Source organism: Colossoma macropomum, unplaced genomic scaffold (genome assembly GCF_904425465.1).
Source record: "Colossoma macropomum unplaced genomic scaffold, Colossoma_macropomum, whole genome shotgun sequence".
Taxonomy (NCBI): Eukaryota; Metazoa; Chordata; class Actinopteri; order Characiformes; family Serrasalmidae; genus Colossoma; species Colossoma macropomum.
The window spans coordinates 2,457,097-2,480,534 of NW_023494803.1; the positions used below are offsets into that span (position 1 = coordinate 2,457,097).

The following is a 23,438-nucleotide window of genomic DNA, read 5'->3' on the forward strand; positions in this document are numbered from 1 at the left end:
AACTTCACCTTCTTTAGAAACCAGTCTTGAGGAAATTCAGCTGCATGTTTGGGATACTTGTCTTGTTGAAAAGTTCATTTTCTCCCTTTTCTTGGCCGATGAGAGGAATTTTCGGCTAGTATGTCCCAATATATCACTCCATTTGTGTTTCCTTTAATGATGTGCAGCCCCATATCATGATGCTCTCACTCTTGTATTTCACTGTGACGGCGTTCTTGGGATCATATGCTCTTTCTCCAAACATGACAAGCTGAATTACTGCCAAAGAGTCCTATTTTGTTTCATTTGACGAGAGAATATTTTTCCAATACAATTCTGATTTGTCTAAATGCTTGTGTGCGAATTTTAGACAAACATTTCTGTGCTTCTTTTTAACAGAGGAGTTTTAGGTGGGATGTAGGAACGGAGATTGTGTTGCGGTTCAATACTTATTGTTCTCTGAGTACCTGCTGTCCTGCTGCTTTCAGGTCACCCTGCAGCTCTTTTTTAAAGTGATTGCTGGCTTCTTTTTAACCTTCCTTATCATTAGTCTGGAGTGGAATCTCATGGCGCACCTGTCCATGAACTGACTCTGGCATATAATCAAACCCGTTGTACTGACAGGGATGTTTAAGGTATCTGGTATGACTCTGTAGGTATTTCCATTTTAGTGCTGTTTAATAATGTTGTCCATGAGAACTTCAGGAAGCTCCTTCACCTTCACCATGGTTGCTACTTGTTGCGTGACATTTTCCAAACCAATGACACGGTCTTTTGTAACAACACCTGGTGCAGTGTGATTGAGAACATTTCTATTTTTAATCTTTACGTATATCCATAGTGAATAGTGAACGCTTTTCCCCTACGAGTTTTTTTTTTTTAAACATGTCTTCGTTATTTGCTTATTAACACATACTTTTTTGTTTAAAATAAGCACAGTTAGATAACATTGTGTGTGTGTGAATTTAAAATGGATACACACTCTGGAAGTGTATTAAATAACAAAATTGAATACTTGTTTCCTCTCACTGTATGTAGGTGCACTTTGTACGTTTGCAGTTACTGACTGTAGCCGCACAGTTTGTCAGTCGCCCTCTTCCTCATCCATTAGTGGAAAGGGACCACCATAGGACCACCGCTGACCAGGTATTTGAGTAGTCGATTCTTAGCACAGGAGTAATTACCTATGCCTAATACCTTAAGTGCATTTATATGATTACCTGATAAAATGACCAGTGAGTATTACAGATGGCAAACTGGTTTTGATGGATATTGTGCCAATATCAGCAGAAAATGCTGGACTGGATATCAGTGGGGGAAAAAAAAAAAGGATGAATGAAATCCACACACTTACATTTTGTCAGATCATGTTTTAGCAGAGCTGGGCATTGTTCAAAATGCATCAATGCTTCCTGTATATTTTTTTAAATGCCTTCTTTACAAACCAGAAGTGGGTGGGGCTTAACTCAGAATTGACTGAGCTGCTGGAAGCAGGTATATTTACTGACTGCAACAGATTATAGTGTAAAGCATAGATTACTATTGGCTATATAATGTCCCTATAAATACACATAAATTGATATAAAACACAAATAACTTGCCAAGCTCTCAATATGGAACAAGATTTATGTTTGCGTGCTGTAATTATTTCACCCGTGACAGAACATGAAGGGCTATATGTTTAGTAAACCAGCCAAATTACCTATGAAACAATGGCTAAACAAACATTTTAAAAGATTTTAAAAAGATGAATTTCTCCTATCTAGGTAAACTCCTCTGTCTCCATCAGATAAAGAGATAAACATATAAGCCTATCTGAACACTCTTTCGAGTCCTGTTGAAAATGTGGACAAATGTTAAGACAGCTCAACAAGACTTTATAATGACCTGCAGATACCCTGATTTTCATCTAAATAGCACAATAATCACTGATCCAAGTCACTGAAAATGTACATTTTGTCTTCTTTTACATACAGTAATCGGTTTTAATGAAAGAATTGTGAATTTTAATTCAGACGGTATCATAAAGGTACTGAATTACAATTGCTATCCCTATTTATTAAATAATGTATTTCTTACTGTGGAGTTTTGAAGCTTTTTTAACTTTAAGACAGCAGACAGAAGTAAAGCCATTCAGTGTGTTTTGATGTGAAAGAGTTCAGAAAGAAACTCACCATCTCACTTTTCTGAGTGGTGGTGATAGGAACCAGAAGTTGTAATGTTGAGAATGCAAATACAGCAATGTACCTTTCCGCCAGGAATGGATAAAAAATACAATTCAGGCAATTTTTAAATAAATTTTTTTCCTCTGAACTATCAGAAAACACACCAGACAGCATATTCATAACCATTTTATGTCATTGTGTTCTGTGATTAAACTCAGGTCTGGTTCCTATTATCACCACTGTAAACAATTCTGACTTTCATTTCACATAAAACCACTCGACAGTAATGACTGGATTATTTGAAAAACTTGCAATACTTGAAAAATGGGCTGAATTTATTGAGCTTCAATAAAAAAGATAATTTTAAGGCTTAGTACTTTTAAAAAAAAAAAAAAATAAAATAATAATAATAAAAAAAAAGCAGTGGTTCGTACTGGTTTTGGCCAATACTCGAGATGGTAGTAGCGTACTGCCATCTTTAAAGAGTAAAGGTGCAAAGTAGATGCAGCACTATAAGATCAGTCTCAGTCAGCGTACCTCCAGGACCAGCTGAAGGTCCTCCATGTATCGCTCTTCTGTCTCAATGAGCTCGTGGATGTAGCCCTGCCGTTTCTTCTCCTGAGGGCTCATGGAGTCCAGGCTGGTCAAATCAGCGCACCCTACAATGAGATTCAAGCATGTGGTGATCTCTGACTCAGCCCCCCCAAATAAAAAGACACCCCCCCTCCCCCATCCTCTTCTAAAGCCACACAGCAGACACCTTCACACCCTCCCAGAGCTCCACAACAAGAGCACTAACTCCAAACACAGTCAAGAAGCAAGCAGGGCAATCACTGAGGCAGAGATAGGAAGGGCACTCGAAAACGCTCACATCAAGCCTTACCTGACGAGGCCCCCCCATTCTGACAGTCCTGGAGCCCCTGTGAGGCTGCTGAGTCTTTCAAGGTGCCTTCATCATCATCATCATCCACATCCCACAGTCTTAAAAAGAGCAGCTTACTGGTGGTGCGAACGCTCATTGCTCAGCACTTACACAGCAGTCAGTACGTTCTGTCCCTTCTTCAACTGCTCTACACAACAAACATGCAGATCTAGCACTGAATGGAAATCTGTTTTTACCAAAATAGTCAGACGGTGGGTGAAAGGCTGCGTGCTTGGCAAGCTTAAGACTGTCTGTACTGATATTGCAGGGCTCACTGCCTCATAAAAGTCCTCAGTAGCACAAAGAAACAGGTACAGAACATGACAGGAGTGAATCATATGGTAAAAAATGACCAAACAGTCCATTATTCATGCACTGGGTCAGTTATATTAATGAGAGATCTTTGAAAGCAGGACTGCATTCTGAGTCTCCCCATACTGACAGTCCTGGACTCAATGTGTTGATTCAAATTAGAAACCACAGCAGTAAACACTTGATATTCTCATATGACTTAGTTGAAGACAGAACTATTTGAATCAATGTCTGTGACTCATCAGGACACTTAGCTCAATCATATCTGTGAAATTTCTGATTATTTAACAGAAAATTCTACTGATTTTTCTGAGAGGGGTTTGTTGTGAAATGTGGCACTCAAGAAAACTTAAAGTGAAAAATGTTCAAAGTGGTGATAGACAGGTGACAAAACAGTAACAGAACAGTAATAAAAAAGGTATGAGTATTAAATTAGTCATATGAAGCAACGACACAGATCAAATTACAAACAGAATTACAATAAGAGATGTAGACTTTTAATTAATAGCGAAACAAAGACATTAATTTTCCAAATGTTTTTAAAATTGTGCCCCAGGCTTGACTGCCTAATGAAAGTGGAAGAGAGTTCCGCAGTTTACGAGCATAGTAAGAGAAAAGCTTCTCCACGTTTCCTTTAGAAGGCAGATCTGCAGATGTAAGACGACGTGTTGGAACATAAACAGATAGAAATTCTGTGAGGTTTGCAGGTGTTTTAAGGTCATTTAGAGCCATTTAAAATCCACTCAAAGATACAAGTAAACAGTGAAGTTCTTTCGAAACAGGGTGTCATGAGTTCTCTTTGTTTTTGTTAGGATTTAAAGACAGCATAACAGTAAAATGAAGTTTCTCTGCGTCACTCTGAGGTAGAAAAGGCTGAACAGTAATTCTCAAGTGATAAAAAAACGACTTCAGTGACTCGTTTCCATGAGGGACAAAACTGAGCTCAGAGTCTAAGGTTACGCCCAGCTTTCTTATTTCAGGTTTAGAGGCTTAAAGCATTTAATGTCTCTAAAAGGTTCCTCACTGGAAGTTATTACATATAATGTGTATGAATATTTTGACTGATTGCACTGTTTTCCAATAATTAAGGTTTGGTCCATGTAAAACATGCAGAGTGTTGTAAGAAAAAATATTCCACTCTTAATATTTCATATAAAAACTCAGATGTAGACACACATGTAGGTTCACTGGTCAGGTAGTAAATAAAATGGCTATATTTGTGTTATGTGTATATATGTGTAGGTAGCACAACACCTGGTTTCTATAACAACCACTGACAGTAAGTAAAAACAGACCATTTAACATTAAACCACTCTGAATAACTGTTTACATCTCAGTGATTGAATTATGCAGAAATTTTGAAACAAACAACAAAAAGTCAAATTCTCTTCTAAGACAGAATCTACAGTGCAGCCCAACTCTGAAATTACAAGTTACAAAAACACTGGACAAATTTGAATAATGACAAAATTCAAAAGGGATGACAGAAACTGAACTGGGTGAGTTTTTCAAAGGACTTTTAATGTCTAGATTTCTTTAATCAAAAATATATTACAGGATTTTTTCAAATCTCCACAATAAATTCCATTAAATTATTTTAAGTTTAAACTTCTGCCACACAACAAATGTTTGCATAGCTTCACTAAAGATATTGACATCTACTTATACAAAGGAGACTTGGGAATAAAAACAAAATGCAAGTGTAACAATGTTTAAAGGCATAGTGCTTGTAATAGCACCATTTGAGCTAAATCGGTTTCATCTGAGCCATAAACCTTAACTTAAAACAAATAATATCCTTCCTCTTTGTTCATTTCACCTCCTCGAGTAACTAACATTTGAACGTTTATCAAACATAAAAGCTAACTGCTCATAAGTGATTGCACCCTCAACCCAAAATCACTGTTAGCGCAGCGTTGAAGTTGCCACAGTTTACCGCTGTTCTGTTCTTCCAGCCACCCAGTAACATTTGTTCAAGACAGATACAGGAACATGACCTCCTTCGTGACCGTGGGCCATTTTCCTCTCTGAACAACTATCACAGCAGCCACTACAGCATCTCCAAAGCACAATACAAGTTAAAATACTTTATTTTCAGTTAGTTCATTTGGATCCTACAACAGATTCAGACATTCAGACACCACACCAAACACCAGAAGGGATTAAATCTATGCCTCCCGTGCCTTGAATACTAAAAGAAGGGAAAAATTCAGTTTCAGACAATTAAGACTGAAGCAAAAAAGGCACACAGAAAGGCCCACTACCACTTAGTCACTGGTGCTCTAGACCTTCATGAGGCCACCACAGCTCATGCTACTGTGATTGATACTGTTGTCAAAATCTTGTTTATTGTGATGCAGTGGTTTTGAGTTATGTCACACATCCCTTCAACCAACCAATCAAAACAAAACAACCTCACACGAAGAAGACATACTAAGCTGTATGACTTGTAAGGAGAGTTAGAGCAGAGTGTGTGTTTGTGGGGGGTGGGGTCAGGGGGGCATTAGGAAGGGGGTACTGGATTAGTATATGTCGACGGTTTCACGGTGAATGGGGTCTCCTCCCCTTTTAGAGGGGGAGATTGTGGGTGTCTCAAAGGTGAAGAAAGAGGGGATAGGTGCTACCACCCTAAAGAAGAACAGAGGAGAGAGAACCCAAAAGGAAAACAAAGCGTAAGAAGATGGATAAAGGATGATTATCAAATTCTTCTTGCCCTTGTGGAAATGAAAATATTCTTAAAAATCCCAAACTTGTTTTTTCACAACTATTTAATTCAAATGGTTGAGATGTAAACAAAGTGATTCAGAGTAGTTAATGTGAAATGGTGCACTGTAGAGAAACTTAGACAGACTCTGATTTCTTATCAATGATGGTGATCAGAGCCAATGGTTGCAACATCAACAATGCATATATAGCTATTTTATTTATTATATAAGTATTTAAGTTTTTATATGCAATGTTGATAACGGTAAAATAGTGATATATCCAAAAATTCAAGTTTTCGTTGGTGACTATTTTGCCTCACAACAGCCTGAAAGTGTTTTAAAATAAATGGTTTAAGCCAAAATCTTCTGAAAACTAAAACAATGTCTCCAGCATCAGGCAGAGTATTCATAATATTTTTGTGTAATAACCTTTGATGAGGGAGCTTTTAGAGGCATTTAACACTTCAGATGTCCTTTCACCACCACTGTGAACAATCTTGACTCGGTGAGTTTCTCAAGAACAGAGCATTTTTCATCAAACCACTCTGAATGACTTTGTTTGTAAATCTTATTAACAGAATTATGCCAAACGTTTAGAAAAATCGGTTTTACTCCCCTTTAGATACAGTATTCTCCATCCGAAAAAAACGACCTATACTTTTTCGTGCTGCGGCGTCACTCCTACCAGAACAACGTATTGTGCTATACACTAATCAGAATCAAAAAAAAAAATAAATAAATAAAACAGCAAAAAAAAACCACACATTTAAAACAGACAACCAACAAAAATGTAAGGCACCAGAGATGATTTCAAATCAAATGATTTTCTGAACTAATCGGTTCCATTAATCGGAACATCGTTTGTAACTGGGTACCAACCACAATCAGCACTGAGGCTTATGAATTATTAGAAAGCTTCACTGAAAACTGGATTCTTCGTGCGAAGTCTAGTGATCATGGGAACGAAAAGAATAAGGTCCGTTTCAGGCCTTTACTTACACTGCTGGCAAGGGTCAGAATCTGAGGTTGTCATTTTCACATAGTTGGTGGGGAACAGGCCCGTGACTCCGTTGATCTCTCCCTTCCACCAGTCAGGGTCACTTTTGTCCAGCACGTTGATGAGCTGACTCTTGGAGAAGCTGAGCTCGTCCTGGTTGGCCGCCGTGTAGTCATACATGGCAATGACCTGGCAGACTGAGAGAAGCAGAGAGAGATGGGCTGAAGCAATAATGACGACACGGAGAGATTAGCGCGGTTATGGAGGGCAAGAAGTCTCTCTGCTTTACCTGCTACAGCTGCAGGGGTTGACTTGCCGCTGTTTGAGCCCAGTTGCTTGACGTGAGATGCTGGGAACCAGCCCTTCTGACGCTTCTTACCACGCGCCTGGAGCATGAGCATTACAAAATAAATTTACAGAATATTATACACATATTCCACTTAAAAGTCCACTTAAAAACTGTAGATTGTAACCAGAAGGGGGAAGTTTATGATTGCTAAGGTGTTGCAATGGTTTTCCAAATGGTTGCTAAGGCATTGCTAAACTGTTGCTGTGCTATCATAGGGGGTTGCTAACATGTTGCTAGGCTGTTCCTATGCTATCCCAGGTGGCTGCTAAGGTGTTGCTAGGCCATTGCTATGGTGTCCCAAGCAGTTGCTAATGTGTGTGCAAATCTGTGTGCTAGTAAGTGCATTTGTATGTAGATGTCCACATCATTTGCAGCAGCACACAAAAATGATGTTTTAACGAATGCTGTACAAAAACCATACATGCAATTGATTTCAAAAGCATAAGTGCACTTTTCCTGCACAGGCACTTTGATCCTGCAATGTTTTGTGGTTCTAGCATGAAAACTGCAACCTATGAAAATGATACCAAAAAACATTCCATAAATTTGATTTAAAGCAGCTTTAGTACATTTATCATTCAATTTTCATACAATTTTCATATAGTTGCTGTGTTCAATGCTGTAGAAAGGTAAAAATCGAAAAAATAGAAATGTTGGAAATGGACATGTTTTTCTTTGGACAGCAACAATGAAAATAAACATAATAAAATAACGAAGAACGGCAAGTTGGTTTGGTCAAGCCCACTTAATTATGTGCACTTTTGATTATCAGTGATATATTTGACCAGTTTAACTAGACTAAGTGAGCAATGGCTTACTGTTTTTAAAATAAAGATGGCGCTGTGTTTTAAGATAATGCTTGGCACAAGCAAAAATGAGAAAGCTTTAGCACTGTCTATTTTGATAACAGCCTTTCTCAGAGAACAGTACGTATATACAGGGTTCGATTTGAGAAGAGATGTGAAGAGATTCTCCCAGTGAGAAAAAAACGACAAAAACCATCCCTCTTGTAAAACGGCAAACCCACCTTTCCTCTTTGGACTCATGAGATCACTTTAGACCTCTATTACCGATATTTTCATTCCATCTACAAGTGAGTTTACACACTGTGGTGGTTATTCATGTCAAACAAGTTGTGATCAGTGCAGTGCACATGCTACCACAGAAGAATGGGTTATGTAGAATTGCAAGCTTTCACTTTTCATTGGTTATGCTGTGGAGTGTTTCCCACCCGCTGTCAGGGTTGCCAGGTTCATGGCTTTCCTGCCAAACTGGGCTAGTATAGTTAGTTTGAAATAGTTTGAAAATGCAGTCATGTCAGAAAATTCTAAAGTTTCAGCTTCTGGTGGATGACTTTTAAGCAAACATTGGGAGATTTTTACTCAACATGACAACCTTGAACACTGAAAATAAAGCAAGAACTAAGGACTATCTTTAAACAGAAAAACAGGCATGACACACAATGTTAAGTAAGTGATGAAAACAATATAAAACAGTGGCACTGCCAGTTGCATCTCCAGAATGACAACTTCTAACAAATTTAGTGACAGAGTATTGCCAGAAGTGTTGCTCTTGTTGTCTTACTATGCTAAATAGCTTTCCATTACCAGAAACCTCAAGTAGCTCAAAGTCTGAAAGAGAATGCACCAAGGGCACTGACCATGCCGGTTTACTCGTCTGTTACTAACACACTTACCTGCAGTTCCCCCAGCCACCAGCCAGTGGGGTTCTTACTGAGGATGAGGATAAGCTGGCCAGGAACCAGATTCAACTGCTCAGTCCCTGAGGCCGTATATGGAGCTGTCACCTGGGCTATCTCTGCAACACAGAAATGCAGCTATATTGAAGGTAACTGCACAGATTTTACGTAGCTCAAGACAACTGGCCAAACTTGCAGAGGTGCAATGAACTTACCTGGCTTCTTTCCAGGCAAACCAAGCTTTGAAGTCTATAAAGAACAGACAGTGTTAATGAAAAGAACAAACACTCAAGTTGTAACAGCATTTAAAACAAAATGTATCTCCAATTACATCAGTTTCCTTCGGTTTAACATAGTTGGCGGGGAAGAGTCCAGAGCGGTCTCCTATGCTGCCTCTCCACCACTCTCCTTCTCTCTGTATCACCAAAACAGTGTCTCCCTCGTTGAAGGTCAGATCTCCAGGTTCAGGGCTTTCATAGGTATAGAGAGCCACATATTCTACAGAAATGTAAACGGGCAGTATGGGTATGTGCACACAAAAACAAAAAAGATAAACACACATATATTAGGGTAGAGGTCACAGGTAGGGAAACAACACCATTTTGTTTCTGTTATTTTATACAATTTCAGTGCATATATCCACTTCAGTGTATGTATTCACTAGCAAAAACTATGATTAAAAAATTTTAATTCATGTGAAAAACAATTCAGACAAAGGTATAAAAATAAATCACGTAAATCAATGCTGCAAAAAAAAAAAAAATGCACCTTATGTGACTGTGAAAGACATTGCTAATGGTTGGGAATCTTTCATTCAACAAATTTAATAGAGAGCTTCCTAAAGTTCTCAGAAACAACATTATTAAACAACACTCAAATGAAAAACGTGACAGAACAATAGCAAAGACCATAAAGTTCCTGGAAAAACATGGCACCCAGACAGGTGTGCATGCACAATTCATAATGCATTCTCAGACTAATAAGGAAAGTAACAAAGAAATCACTCTAAAAGAGCTGTAGGACGAGCTGAAGGCAGCAGTTACACAGAGAACAACTAATGAACTGCACCACAATCGTCTCTCTGTTCCTACACCCCATAAAAAACTTCATGCTATCCCCCGTCCACTGTTGTAAACATCTATGAAGGGTGCACAAATGTCGGAACTGGACCTTGGAGACTCCTGTTTTTTTTTTTTAATCCCATGGAGGGCAGGGTACAGGTGTGGCATTTACCTAGGGAAGTGATGGCAACAGGATACATTGTGGGAAGAAGACAGGCCAGAGGAAGGCATGTGATACTCTGGGAGTCCAGGCGTTTATTTGGATGTCAAATAACATGTGCCACCTAATTAACACTGTTGGGACCAGGTACATCCCTTCATGGCAGTAGCCTCTTTCAGAAGAACAGTGCTTTCTGCCACTCCGCACACACTGTTCGGGAATCGCTTGAGGAATGAAAGGACAACAAGTTCAAGGTTTTACCCTCTGGCCTCTGAACTCCCCAGATCTCAATCTGATCGAGCATCTGTGAGGAACAGCAAGTGTGATCCACCGCAGCTCCACCTCACAACTTACAGGACTTAAAGGATCTTTTCTAGCATCTTAGTGTCAGATATCACAGGGCATCTTCTGAGGTCTTGTAGAGTCCATGCCCTGGTGGTTCGGAGTGATTTCGGCAGCACATGGAGGATCAATGTCATATTAGGCAGTTATAAAGTCAACAGACATATTTTGCAGTGGACATATGCACTGGAAGTATATTAAGCTCAGGAAGTATTATTAACAAAAACTAAGGTGTCTGAATACATGTTTCCCTCACTGTAAGTACAACAGGCTCAAGGACAACACAGATATCCAGAGATTATTTTCTCAGCTTTGTACAGGCTTAACAATAGGATTAGCAGAGCTCTGCACGAAAACTGATTTGTCCCAGAGATTGGACAGAAATGTTTTCCCACATGGAGGATATCTTTGCATTTGTACAAGAAGTCATGAGGCTCTATGGACAAAGCTTGTTAAAAAAAGGAAAAAGAAAAATATAATCAGTGTCCATTAGAGCAGACGATGCACCCACTGTAACCATTTTTCAATGCTGACACCTGTCTTGGTCGAACATTCAACTATTTAGTTGTCTGAGAAAGGCAAAAAAAATGGTGTATTTGTGACCATCTTTGCTTTTTTACCCTCAAGAGAAGAGCCGTCTGCTGCGGACGAGTCAAGTCCTTCCGTGGAACTAAAGGCAAAGAACAAAAAGCAGAAGACTGTTGACGAGTTCAAAAGCCTGGTACAGTGCAAAAACCTGCCAGACTATTTTATGTATTTGCTGCTCAATTACATTATGGTTCACTGAGTAAGTAATATGAGCACCATGTGCATTATTAAATTGTGTTACTGATGTTTTAAAAAAGGCCTTATCTCACTAATTATTTCCTATTACCTGAGCTCCACCCCCTTAGATCCTACTATAAGCAAGAATTAGATCCTAGTCAGCTATCTAGGATAAATAAACAGAAACTTTACTCTGTCGATGTGTCGCTGCTGCTCAGCACAGTGACGTAGCTTTTGGGGAACCAGCCCTGCTTTCCATTTAGCTCTCCAAGCCACCAGTTCTCCTGCTGCTCCAGAACCATGATCACATCATCCTTGGAGAAGTTGAGGTGGCTGTCTGTTTTAGCTGTCCAAGAACATAAGGCTTGAACCTTAAGGTTCCCCACCATCTAGAACAGAATATGAAAGCAAAGGGTTGTAATGAAACAAGTTGTAGTGACACATCGGGTCATAATGTTACATGTTGTATAAGCAGCTTCCCTAAGGTTACATACCTGGTTGTGCTCAGAGGAGGTGGTAGTCGGGGCATGAGTGGGGGTGAAGGCAGAGTTCTGGCCTAATCCGCTTGGAACAGAAGCCTCAGTGAGTTTGCTGTAAATAACAAACACAGATTTTAAGAACATTTCAATTTACCTGAGAGGAAAAGTCAATTACTTGCTGCAGCTAAAGGAAGATTTATAGACTGTACTTAGAGACGGAGAGGGAGGCCTGAGGCTTAAGAGCTGGTTTGGCAGGGGGCTCAGGCTTTGACTGCTTTTCCACATAGCTCTCAGGGAACCAGCCCACTTTTCCCTGATGGCTGCCATAGAGCCAACCAGCCTCCCTTTCAATGGTCTCATCCACCTACAGAAACATGCAGAAAACTTTACAGTCAGCAGGATGTGAAACATCTTTAAAGCAGACTAATAACCTGGTAAATATATATATATTGTGCACACCAATTAAACATTCACAGTGCTGGTGGAAAAAGTAAACAAACCGTTGGATTTAATAACTCGTCAAACCTCCTCTGACAGCAATAACTTCAAATGAGTGTTTCTGATATCTGCAGATCAGACCTGCACAACCTTCAACAGGAATATTGGTCAATCCTTCCTTACAGAATTGCGTCAGCTCAGCCACATTCTGTGGATGTCTGGTGTGAACGTCTCTCTTAAGGTGATTCTACAGCATCACTACTGGGTTAAGGTCTGGGCTCTCAGTGGGCCACTCTAAAAGATTGTTGGTGTCGAGTTGATTGATTATTGATACAGTATTAATATTCGTGCAACACTTATAATAAACACTTTAGCACTTTGCATGTAAACGTAGAATCACAGACTTTTCAGGGTACCTCAATTACATCACCCGTCTCAAAGGAGAGTTCATCCTCATTCCTCGCTGCAAAGGGGTAGAGTGCTTTAAATCTGGTCAGAGCTGCTGATTTTCTGTGAATTGGCAGCCTATTACCTAAAACCAACAAGACAGACAAGAGAATACACTTTGACATTCATAGAAAGTTTGTCATACTCAAACCAAATGATAAGAAAGGTTAGCCAAGTTGCTAAAGGGCGCTTTATCCCTTTAACACCTCTCTTTATCCCTTAGAATTAAACCGTAGATATTTTATTTTTGTTTCTGTGCCTTTAAGACCAAAATTTCTAAATGATCTCTGTTCTGATTGGCTGCCCTGTATTAAGTCTCATTCAAACAGCAGTCCAGACTGAAACTCCTTATAACTTCAGTGTGAATGGGTGGAGCTAAACTACTGTAAGCAAGCAGAAATTTGTAAATCTGTGACATCACAAAAACAATTAGTTCAAAGTGACCCTTTTTGCACTTTAGTATCCATATTCAAACTGTATTTACTATGAAGTGAGCAGCATGTTTTTAACAATGTTTACATACTACACTGAACTTGAAAGTGAAAAAAAAAATTGGATTTCCATGATATGGATTCAGACAATTCTACATTGATTTAAAAAAAAAATATTAAACCAATTTTATTGCAGATACATACAGCACTGTACAAATGTTTTAGAAATCTGAAAATATTTTTTTGAAAAGCTGATTATCTGTGCAGTACATGTTTATTTACTCAGAGAAACACTATTAGAATAAATGTGTCAATTTTTTTACCTAACCATTTTGTAATCTCTCTTCATGGCAGCACAGTATTAATTGTAGTTACTGTCCAATACCTGGTTCGGCTGATCAGTGCTTCATGAAAGCAACACTATGTAAGATTTGCAGACTTGGAGACCTCTTTGGTGGAAATGTGTAATTGCATGCATCGTTTAATGTGCAATGTGCAATGTGTAATTGCGTGCATCTCTGTTTTGGACCTCTTATCCGAGCAGATTGGTCTGATGATTGCAGGGGAAAATGTTTCTGGTCTGCATTTCCTTTCTGTGAATCACATGATTGGGATTTTTTTCTCTCTGATTTAAGTTTGAAAAACACTGATCTATTTTCAAAACAATTTAAAAAACTGTTACTGTTCAAATTCACCAACATAATGATTAATCACCGTATATGTTTTGTTTCTTGTTAACTTGTTTTGTGTTGTGTGTGTTTTCACTTGTGCAAAACATCAAATTGCGTTTTTTCAGACACACTGTGACTGCAATCTAAACTGCGATTATCTTTTATTAAAGGAGGCCTGTTTTTTCGGCCACCCACCCAGAGGGTGAAGCCAGCTTTGCTTTCTTGGACTGCTGACTGCAAATGGCTGTGGCATCACTAGGGACCAAACTCACAATCTCTTGATGACGGGGCCATTAGACAACGTTTTAATGTTACTCTGGGATTTTTATTTTTGGCTTGTTTTGCATTATTTATGAACATCAACTTGTCCAGGGACTTCAGATAAATATTTACCATCTGACTAAATCTGGCACATTTATATTATAAAATATAACGCTGATAAATGTTCATATTTCCTGTTAAATAACATACAAAGTAAAAAAGTCATTTATTTACTGATCCTAAAACAACTAGGAATATTAAATAAACCATGTGAAAACACCCTTTGGTGTGTATTTCAGTCTACACTGTCCACACTGTGTAAGCTATTAGGGAATAAACTAACAGGAATTATTAATATGGCAAGTGATGCTGTACTTTTTAACAACAGTGCATGTATCAGTGTTTGTGAAGGACTAAGTGGCCAACTTCACAGAGGTCTCCTCACCTTTCCTCTCCTCCAGGCCTCGAAGCAGAGCAGCGACAAGGTCCGCTTTGGAATTACTCAGCTTGTTATTCTGTTTATTCTGCTTATTCTGCTGCTCTTCTTTCAGCCTTGCAGCAGCAGCAGCAGCACCAGCCGCCTCCTCCTCCTGCTTTCTCCTCCGCTCCTCATCTTGTTTCCTTTTCTCTTCCTCTCGCCTCTTCCTGTCGTCCTCCTCTTGCTTCCTCCTCTCTTCCTCCTGCTTCCTCCTCTCCTCCTCTTTTCTCTTTCGCTCCTCTGCGTCCCTGACAGCTGCTTCCTGTGCTCGGTGCCGCCTCCTTTCCTCCTCTCGCCTCTCCTCCTCTGCTTTCTTCCGCTCCTCCCACTTCCTCTCTTCTTCCTGTCTCCTCCTCTCCTCCTCCTGTCTTTGTTTCTCCTCCTCCAGTTTTCTCCGCTCCTCTTCCAGCTTCCTCCTCTCCTCCTCTATTTTCTTCCTCTCTTCTTCTCGCCTCTTGTGGTCCTCCTCCTCAATTCTCCTCCTCTCCTCCTCCTCTCTCCGTCTCCTTTCCTCCTCCTGCTCCCTCCGTCTCCTCTCCTCCTCCTCCCTCCGTCTCCTCTCCTCCTCCTCTCGAGCCCTGCGCTCCCTCTCTGCCTGTTCTTTGGCAGCCTGCAGGCGGGCCTGTCTCTCTCTCTCCTCCTCCTCACGAAGCTTGGCCTCTCGCTCCTCCTGCAGTTTCTTCTGTCTCTCCTCCTCATCTCGTCTCAGCTTCTCTTGCCACTGGCGCTCCTTCTCCTGCTTGATGCGCCTGCAAAGAAGAAACAGTCATCAGCATCCATGCTTCCACGAAACAAAGCAGTACATGGATCATTCTGCCAAACTGGTTCCAGGTGAGAGTTCAAAACACGGTTCAGACTTTTAACCGATGTGGACTTAAGACTAAAATTCTATGCCTTTAGTTTGTCACTACCAATACAATAATAAGGCCACCAAAACTTTGCCAGATGTTTCAGTAGCAACTGTTTTAGCTTATTTTCAGCATAACTCAAAAACCGCTAGCCAGTACACGACTATCGAACACAGCCGTTATACACACAAAATCATATTATTTTTACATTAAAACAAAATTAATTAATTGCAGGAAATGTTAATCTTTATGATGTTAATCGAAAATGTTTTGGTCCACACACTGATTTTCAGACTTTATTTTGTAAGCAAATGTGCCCAATGTGATGTAAATGCTCACCATGTGACCATGAGGGACAGGTATGCAGTCTCACTTCCTGATCTAACATGCAGGGATGTGGCTAAAATAAACTCTTTGTGTGTGACATGAAAATGTGGGACAGCATGTTTTTTGTATGCTGAATATGCCCATTTGGCTCAAGACATCCCTATCCAAGAGTTGATGTCCATGAAAAAAATATATAGTATTGAGCAACGAAAGGATCCCTTAAAGCTGAGCTGCACTGTGTAAAATGTCATCACCAGCAAACGCTCATCTATCCACGCCCTGACAACTTCACTCTAAGATCTGTCAGCCAACTTTAACATGTTCTGTGGTGAACAGAGCGGTTATCATTCTAGTTAAGGTCATGGAAACCAGCTCATCTGTCCAGGTTGAAGTTCATTTTATTCACCTATTTGAAAGAACACAAGACGGGACAGCAAAAAAAGCCACATAAATGCTTTTATGTCATTTGCAACCAACCCTGTAATACCGTTAACTGCCGTTATATTTGGAGACAGTTTAAGGCAATTAAAAAAAAAAAAGTGGACACTGCCCAACTTTTCGCATGACTGCATATGTGCAACCGTCACTCACCGCTGCTCTTCCTCCTCCCTCTTCCTCCTCTCCAGTTCCTCCTGTTTACGGTTCTTGAGCTCTCGAAGTTTGTCTTCTTTGATGAGACGCAGTTTTTCCAGAGCTGCCTGCTGATTCCTTTGGCTCTCTCGGAGTTCCTGCCAGACACAAACAGCTTAACCTCTCTCTAAAAACTGTTCTTCAGTTACATATACTGGACTTGGTAAAGTGAAAACTGATTTGGGGAAAAAAACACAAAGAACAGACACACCTGTGGTGTTTTTTTCAGATATGAATCATAAGTGGAGCCTGATTTATTCCTCTCTCTTAAAGAGGAAAGCTTTGAGTACTGTTTATCTGATGGTAACAGTTCTGGTGGTCAACCATAAATGTTTTCACTCCAGTTTGACAAACTCCTGTTTTCCCTCTTCTTTATGCAAGTGGGTTAACTTATATTTAATGTCCTCAGAAAGATTCCTGAAAAACTAATAAATTGTACTTAATGGCCATTTAGACTGGAAACAAAATAATGGACAGTGGACTTTTGCACAGTACTGTACATGACACAAATAAGTAGTTCCTTGATCTGTTAACAACAGAAAAATGTTAAACACCAAATGACTTTTCACCATGACCACCAGGAGTTCTTAAGTCAGGGGTATCCAGCATTGTACAAAACCACAACACCACACAGAGCATTATTTAAAAACATATTTCAGAATCTCTCTGTATTCTGTCCCCAGGCCCTACAGTCAGACACCCCTCCCTTAAGCACAGTACAATCAAACCACAGGAACACGTTTAATAAGTGAGACATGCAGAATGAAGAGCATCATGACAAGCCAGGAAAAGAAAGAGAGGGAAAGGGAGAGATAGACAACCTTCAGGAAGAAGAAGAGGTTATGAAGACAGCTCAGTAAAGAGAGCAGTCCCTTTAGCATACAGTCATCCATTTCCTCAAACTGCAGCGAAAGCCAGGGAGAAAGAGACAGGTAGACAGACAAACAGACAGACAGACAGACAGACAGACAAGCTCTACAGCTAGTTATAAAGACAAAGGGACAAAAGCAAAGCGGTTTATTAGTATCGGCATCTATGCTTTCAAAAATAACACAACCAATTTTGGAAGGCCAAAAATTAAAAGGCACTACTTCAGTTAAATACATTGTTACAGTACAAAAAATTCACACAGTTCACAGTAACCCCAGATGCAGTTGATTAGCTAATACATGTTTGGTGTCCAGATTTTGCTTCTTTAGTTTATAAATGGAGCTGCGAGGCAAATGTCGCTAAAAACCCTAGAAATCAATAGTCACCTAAATCTATTCTATAAAAACCTCTTCAAAAAGGTCTCTCAACCCACAAAAACTCCAGTTTACATGACAAAAAACACATAACAGCAGAAAATCTTGAAAGTGAGAGGTGTTTAACAATGTTAGCCTCACAGCTTCAGCTCTAAACTAAAGAAGCAAAATCAGGACTACTGGCTGATTGACTTCATCTACAATAAGGGGAAAATTGTGTACATTTGATTTTTCACAGACTATTCAACATTCATTAAACACCTAAGGGTTTAAAACTGGCCGCTCTAAATGCTCCTCTTAGTGTGTCTCGCTGTACATGTTCCATGATGGGCTTACCTGTATGTCCTTCTTATACTGATCCATTTCTGACAGTTTTGCTGCTGTTTCTTTCTCTAAAACATCAAGTTGTTCTTTCAGCTTTCGACAGTTGACGTCTTTCTCTGTAACACTCTTTTGTAATGTGGTCATTGTTGAAGCTGGACAGGGGAAAAAAAACATAAATAAACAAAATAAACACATTAATTTCAGTCATAAGCCAAACTGCTGATATGGTGATGAATCCAGGACTGTGCTATAAATAGGAATTCCACCGTTAAGATGTAAACAAAGTCAGTTAGAGTGGTATGATGTGAAAATGCATTATTCTAGAGAATCTTAGGCAGAATTCCTGTTTAACAATGACCACATCATGAACTAACAGGCCATGTATCCTGTCCTGTTACACTTTCCTCATATACCAATAAACAATGTTATATTCACAAGTACTAAGATTTTCTCTCTTGTACTCTAGTCTTACTTTGCACGTTGTTCAGATTCATACTTCGAAGTTTCTCATTCAGCTTCTGCTGCTCTGGAGCCAACTGTGCCAGCTGTCTCTGCAACTCCTGCAGAACACGTGGACAGTCCACAAAACGCTTTATTATTAAGACACAGACAAAATAATGGAAACACCGTCAACATAAGCCAATGAGGTAATAAACTCCTCTGTTTCAGACACATGGCTTTTTTCACTCAGCGGTCATATTAATGATCGTCTCCTGCTGCGCCGCAGTGGGAACGATGGTGAAGACTTAGAAGAAAAATAAATTCCGGTCCTGAAAGTGTTAAATAACATGGCGTATATCGTGATATATAACTTTCATTTTATATAATAAAAGTACTTTTGTGAGTTTTTGGTCACCAAAAACAGGTTTTTCAAGGATGGAAATGTTCTGAAAACTCCTTTTGAGTGTTTTGTTTTAGTGTTTGTTCATCCAGACGGGCTCATCATGCCGTTAGCTTGTGCATGTCTGTAGCAGTTTTATTAAATACGCAGAACTTTGTCTAAAATATGAGACAACTGGGTTGTTTGAGTGTGAGTGATAGGTTGAGGTGATTTGGCAGTTAAAATCATGTTACAAATTAAATTTGGCTTTTTGATTTATTCCCATAGGTAGCCAAGACAGCTCAAAGTGGTTCTATGTTACTTTTTTGATTTTAAGTAAAAATGTAGTTTTTTTAATGTATTATTGTGTCAATGCTATTTGATTTATATTCAATATTTCATCTGCACTAAGTCGGTCATCCCCCTAAGCACCAAGCCTGAGATTAGAAATGCTGAAAGTTACTTTGTTGATTTTTAGTAATAATTTAACAGCAGTTAATTACTGTATCCATGTTATTGGACTTTTATGCAAAATCTCAGATCTAGTCAGCCAGCAATCACCCTAGATAACCACCAAAGCTGCTACAACCTTTAAATGTGTTAAAATGTAAACCTTCACAGTTCTACAGATTACATACATACATGTATACATATATACACACACACACACACACACACACACACACCCACACACACACACATTATATATATGCTCTAAAATATAGGGTTATTAGGGTTGCTAGTATGCTGTGGTACACATACTACCTTGGATGTTTTTTTCCCACCGCATTTTAGCCTCCCGTCCAAATGAAAACAGAGCTTTAGGTCACAGATTTTTAAAGCTCTATTTTCTGTATTTCAATGTGGACGGATTAAAATGACAAAATGTATACATTTGAAAATGTACTGTTTAATGTGTGATGAGAAAACTTTAGGGGCTTTAGGTCTCCACATCTGACATAGCTGATGACTGGATTTATAGTGTGTGATCTGTAATATCAAATTTCAGAAGCTATTTAATTTATATTAAATTACTTTTGCTTGATCATTAGAGGAGAAATACAGAAAAACAGCCTATCCTAGACCGTCATGCAAGACTTATGTTGTTCCTATAATGTTTCTTTGGCTCTCAAAAATAACGTCCATTCAAAATCTGAAAGAGAGCAAAAGCTGATCTGAGTTTTACACTCAGGCAGAGCGAGTAAAATTCAGTTCTGAGAAGATTTTTGCCAGATATTTAGTGAATTTTTTTTAGAACTGTCATGTCTGGATTTTCCTGTTAATGAGCTTAATATTTCAACATGAGTCTTCCTCCTTTCTGAAGCAGCTATTCTACGCTAGAACTAGGGCATCCATTTTAGGCCATGTTTCTCTAAAGTGCAGCGATGTCCCGACTTTACTGGCAGTATTAAAGGGGAATTCAACATTTCTGTATAATTAAATGTTTAAGATGTGAAAAGAGCAATTCAGAGTGGTTTAATGTGAATCTTTCTGTTCTAGAGAAACTTGCACAATCAGAACTGTTCACATTCTTGAGGTGTATGTGTGTTGTAGACATTATGACCCCTGGTTCCCATCATCACCACTGTAAAGAAATCTCAGTCAGTCTGCTTCTCTACAGTGAACCATTTCACATCAGACCACTCTGAAAAACTGTTTACATCTCAAAGACTGAATTATACATTCACACATGAATGATCATATATTTTGATCATTCAATTTTTTTAAATTAATAAGAAAACGTTATGGAGTCATGAGAAAATAAGTATCCAGTCATTTAAATATCTATATTGTCTATCTGTATATTTTATTTCCTATGCTGCTTTCTTAATATTTCTAACCTGGATTATGTCCAAAAGTTTAATACGGGGTTAGGAAAACTAGCCCCTGATGACAGAGATAATATGATCAAACCTCAAACTGCTGCTGTAAGGAGCTGATTTCTATGATGCAGCTGTCTCTCTTCTGGTTGATCCCATCCAGTTCAATTTTCTCGACTTTCTTTTTGGCCTGGGCACCCCTGAGTTTGTCAGAGATTTGTTTGTGCTTGTTGCCCTAAAAGAGAGAAAGACGTTAATGACTGTACATGTCATAAAGCAAGCTGAACAATCCAATATTTTCCATTAGTTTAGTAATTTGCATTAAATCTATACTGTGTATGTGATTTAGTTACATGGCCCATGAAATGCTAATGCGGACATCTAATGAAAAGGAAACGGCCAAAGGGTCTCTGTAGGCTCACCACAGCTTCGAGCTCCATCTCTAGACTTCTCTTCTTGGCCTTAAGGCGGATGATGTCCTCCTGTTCCTGGCTTTTCTGGCTCTGGAGCTCTTGCTTTTTCCTCCTCTCCCACTCCAGTTGCCGCTGGCGCTCCAGCTCCTTTTTAGCTGCCTGAAATCACGTTTAAAATATTAATCTACTGACACAAAATTCCTTTCTAGTGTTTACAGCAACTTACATCTATAAGACCAGGTTATTATTTGTACTGAAAAGTCGTGCAGGTTTATGCAATTTAAGAATCGACTACTATGAATTTTTGGACAGTGTGGCCAAGTGGGTCCTTGTGTGTAGGTTGGGGGAAAAAAAAGGTCATCCCAAGTAATCCCACCTCCAATGGCATAGCGTCTGGGCATGCAGGACGTGCTGCACACAGCCTCTACATTTTGGGTGGCCCTTGGTTGGATCTACCGTATGGGTGATTTTGTCACTGTAACCCACGGCCTGGGTTGGGTCCTGTAATTCGTCTCTGCTTCTTAGGTTAACAATGCATAACTGACACATTCCTTAATAGCAACTGTTGTCATCCAGTACTACCTCCCTTTGCCTTCGGCTCTTTAGCAGCATGCCCGCATGAACATAATTTAAATTTTAAGCCCCAAAAATGGTCAGCAGTGCCTGGGAGGGGCAACAATGCCTGATAAAGTGGAGGATGTTGTTGTCCATGTTTTCTACCCATTTCCATTTTCTACCCCAAGTAAAATGAATGCTAGCTTTGTACTTGTCTATGTTCGCTTAAAGGTGAATCGTTTCATTATTTTCAGTGAAGTCTGAAGCATCTTGATATCAGGGTTAGGCTGTTTATATGGTTTGTCAATAGTAGTGATAAGAACCAAACATCTGAAGAGTTTAATGGGTCTCAAAGCTTCTTCACAAGACATCATTACATGAAATGGTTACGAATACGTTGCCTGAGATCAGGTTTTGACCTAAAAGTATTTTTAAAAAATCCATCTATGGTGGTGAGAAACACAGTGTTATAAGGCAAACCCCCCTAACCCTTTTCCCTTCTGATTTCCCACTATATTACCGTCATCAACATTATGTATAAAACCTCAGAAGACTCATGTAGGTTCACTCATGGTTTTGGATAGTAAATAAAATGACTATACCTGCATTGCAGACATCACAATCCCTGGCTATTACCACCATTGTTAAGAAGTCTGAGTCTGTAAGTTTCTTTTCAATTAACCATTTCACATCAAACCACTCTAAAGGACTTTTTACATCTCAACCACTGAATTATGTAGAAATTTAGAACAATCAGTGGATTTCCCCTTTAACAGCATGTGCCCTTCTGTGTTTTGAAGTAATGTTTTGGCATGACAATGGCATGAATGGAAAATGGTTTTTGATGAAGTGGCTCTGATGGAATCTCATTGTATAAGAAGATTTTATTCCAAGCAATTCTGGAGCTTTTCCAAAACATTCTTTATTTTCAATGTAAGTTAATGTAAAGAGATTTTATTGGTTTATTTATCATGAAATTTCCACACAATGTAAGAGCAGCTGTTGGGCTCAGATGATGTAGAAAAGTAAAAATCTGAAAAAAAAAGGCTGCTAACTTGTTCATGTTTTCTTTGGACAGCAAAGTGACTCCAGGTAAGAATGTTTTTTTCTACATTACTTCCAAAGATATTGTTTTTGCAGTGATACCAAGAAACCTGAGGACATTTTTACTGCAACAGTCAACAAATATGGATGACTCGGTGGTCTAACACTGTTAGATCAGCACAAACAGACAGAGGCTAATCTGTGAGCTCACCTCTTTCCTCTCCAGCTCTTTGAGTCTCTCCTCTTCTCTCTGCCTCTCCAGCTCCCTCTGTCGCTCCAGCCGCTGCTCTTCCTCTCTCTTCCTCCTCAGCTCCAGCTCACGTGCCTCTCTCTCTCTCCTCTCTTGCTCTTCACGGGCTTTCTGTGCTCTTCTCTCCTCCTCCCGCCGCTGCTGCTCCAGTAAAGCCTGCCGCCGCTTCTCCAGCTCCGCGTTCCCCAGCTCCAGGTTTCGCTTAAACTTGTCTTCAAAGCTCACTGCACACACAGAGAACACACACATACACAAATATATACGGAGAAAGCAGAGCATCTACAGAGCTTCACAAACAAACATTTAAAATGAGCTCTATTTGTTTGGTGACAGTTTACAAACTGCAAAATACAAAAGCAAAAACAGAAATAAAAATAGAAATAAAAACAGCAGTGATTTTCTGACCTGTGTTCTTATGAAAAAGTTCTCCCTGTTAATCAATTTTTATTGAAATTTTTTTTCTGTGCATTCCAAATAATATAAATAATATAAAAAAAAAAAT

General features: G+C 39.3%; 1 protein-coding gene across 3 annotated transcripts in view; it reads right to left on the bottom strand.

Annotated features, from left to right (window-relative positions):
- itsn2b (intersectin 2b) overlaps positions 1 to 23,438 on the bottom strand; it is a 56,149-nt gene that overhangs the window by 7,398 nt on the left and 25,313 nt on the right. For all 3 annotated transcript variants that reach the window (XM_036594078.1, XM_036594076.1, XM_036594077.1), the window contains exons 12-29: positions 22,898 to 23,160; positions 21,097 to 21,246; positions 20,769 to 20,909; positions 18,507 to 18,594; positions 18,047 to 18,186; positions 16,428 to 16,564; positions 14,629 to 15,410; positions 12,790 to 12,905; positions 12,145 to 12,299; positions 11,951 to 12,047; positions 11,649 to 11,845; positions 11,312 to 11,361; positions 9,460 to 9,626; positions 9,344 to 9,377; positions 9,126 to 9,247; positions 7,370 to 7,466; positions 7,083 to 7,277; positions 2,682 to 2,803 (exon numbers count right to left, since the gene is read on the bottom strand). In XM_036594078.1, the coding sequence (XP_036449971.1) occupies positions 2,682 to 2,803; positions 7,083 to 7,277; positions 7,370 to 7,466; positions 9,126 to 9,247; positions 9,344 to 9,377; positions 9,460 to 9,626; positions 11,312 to 11,361; positions 11,649 to 11,845; positions 11,951 to 12,047; positions 12,145 to 12,299; positions 12,790 to 12,905; positions 14,629 to 15,410; positions 16,428 to 16,564; positions 18,047 to 18,186; positions 18,507 to 18,594; positions 20,769 to 20,909; positions 21,097 to 21,246; positions 22,898 to 23,160 (3,053 nt within the window). The remainder of the gene's footprint in view (positions 1 to 2,681; positions 2,804 to 7,082; positions 7,278 to 7,369; positions 7,467 to 9,125; positions 9,248 to 9,343; positions 9,378 to 9,459; positions 9,627 to 11,311; positions 11,362 to 11,648; positions 11,846 to 11,950; positions 12,048 to 12,144; positions 12,300 to 12,789; positions 12,906 to 14,628; positions 15,411 to 16,427; positions 16,565 to 18,046; positions 18,187 to 18,506; positions 18,595 to 20,768; positions 20,910 to 21,096; positions 21,247 to 22,897; positions 23,161 to 23,438) is intronic.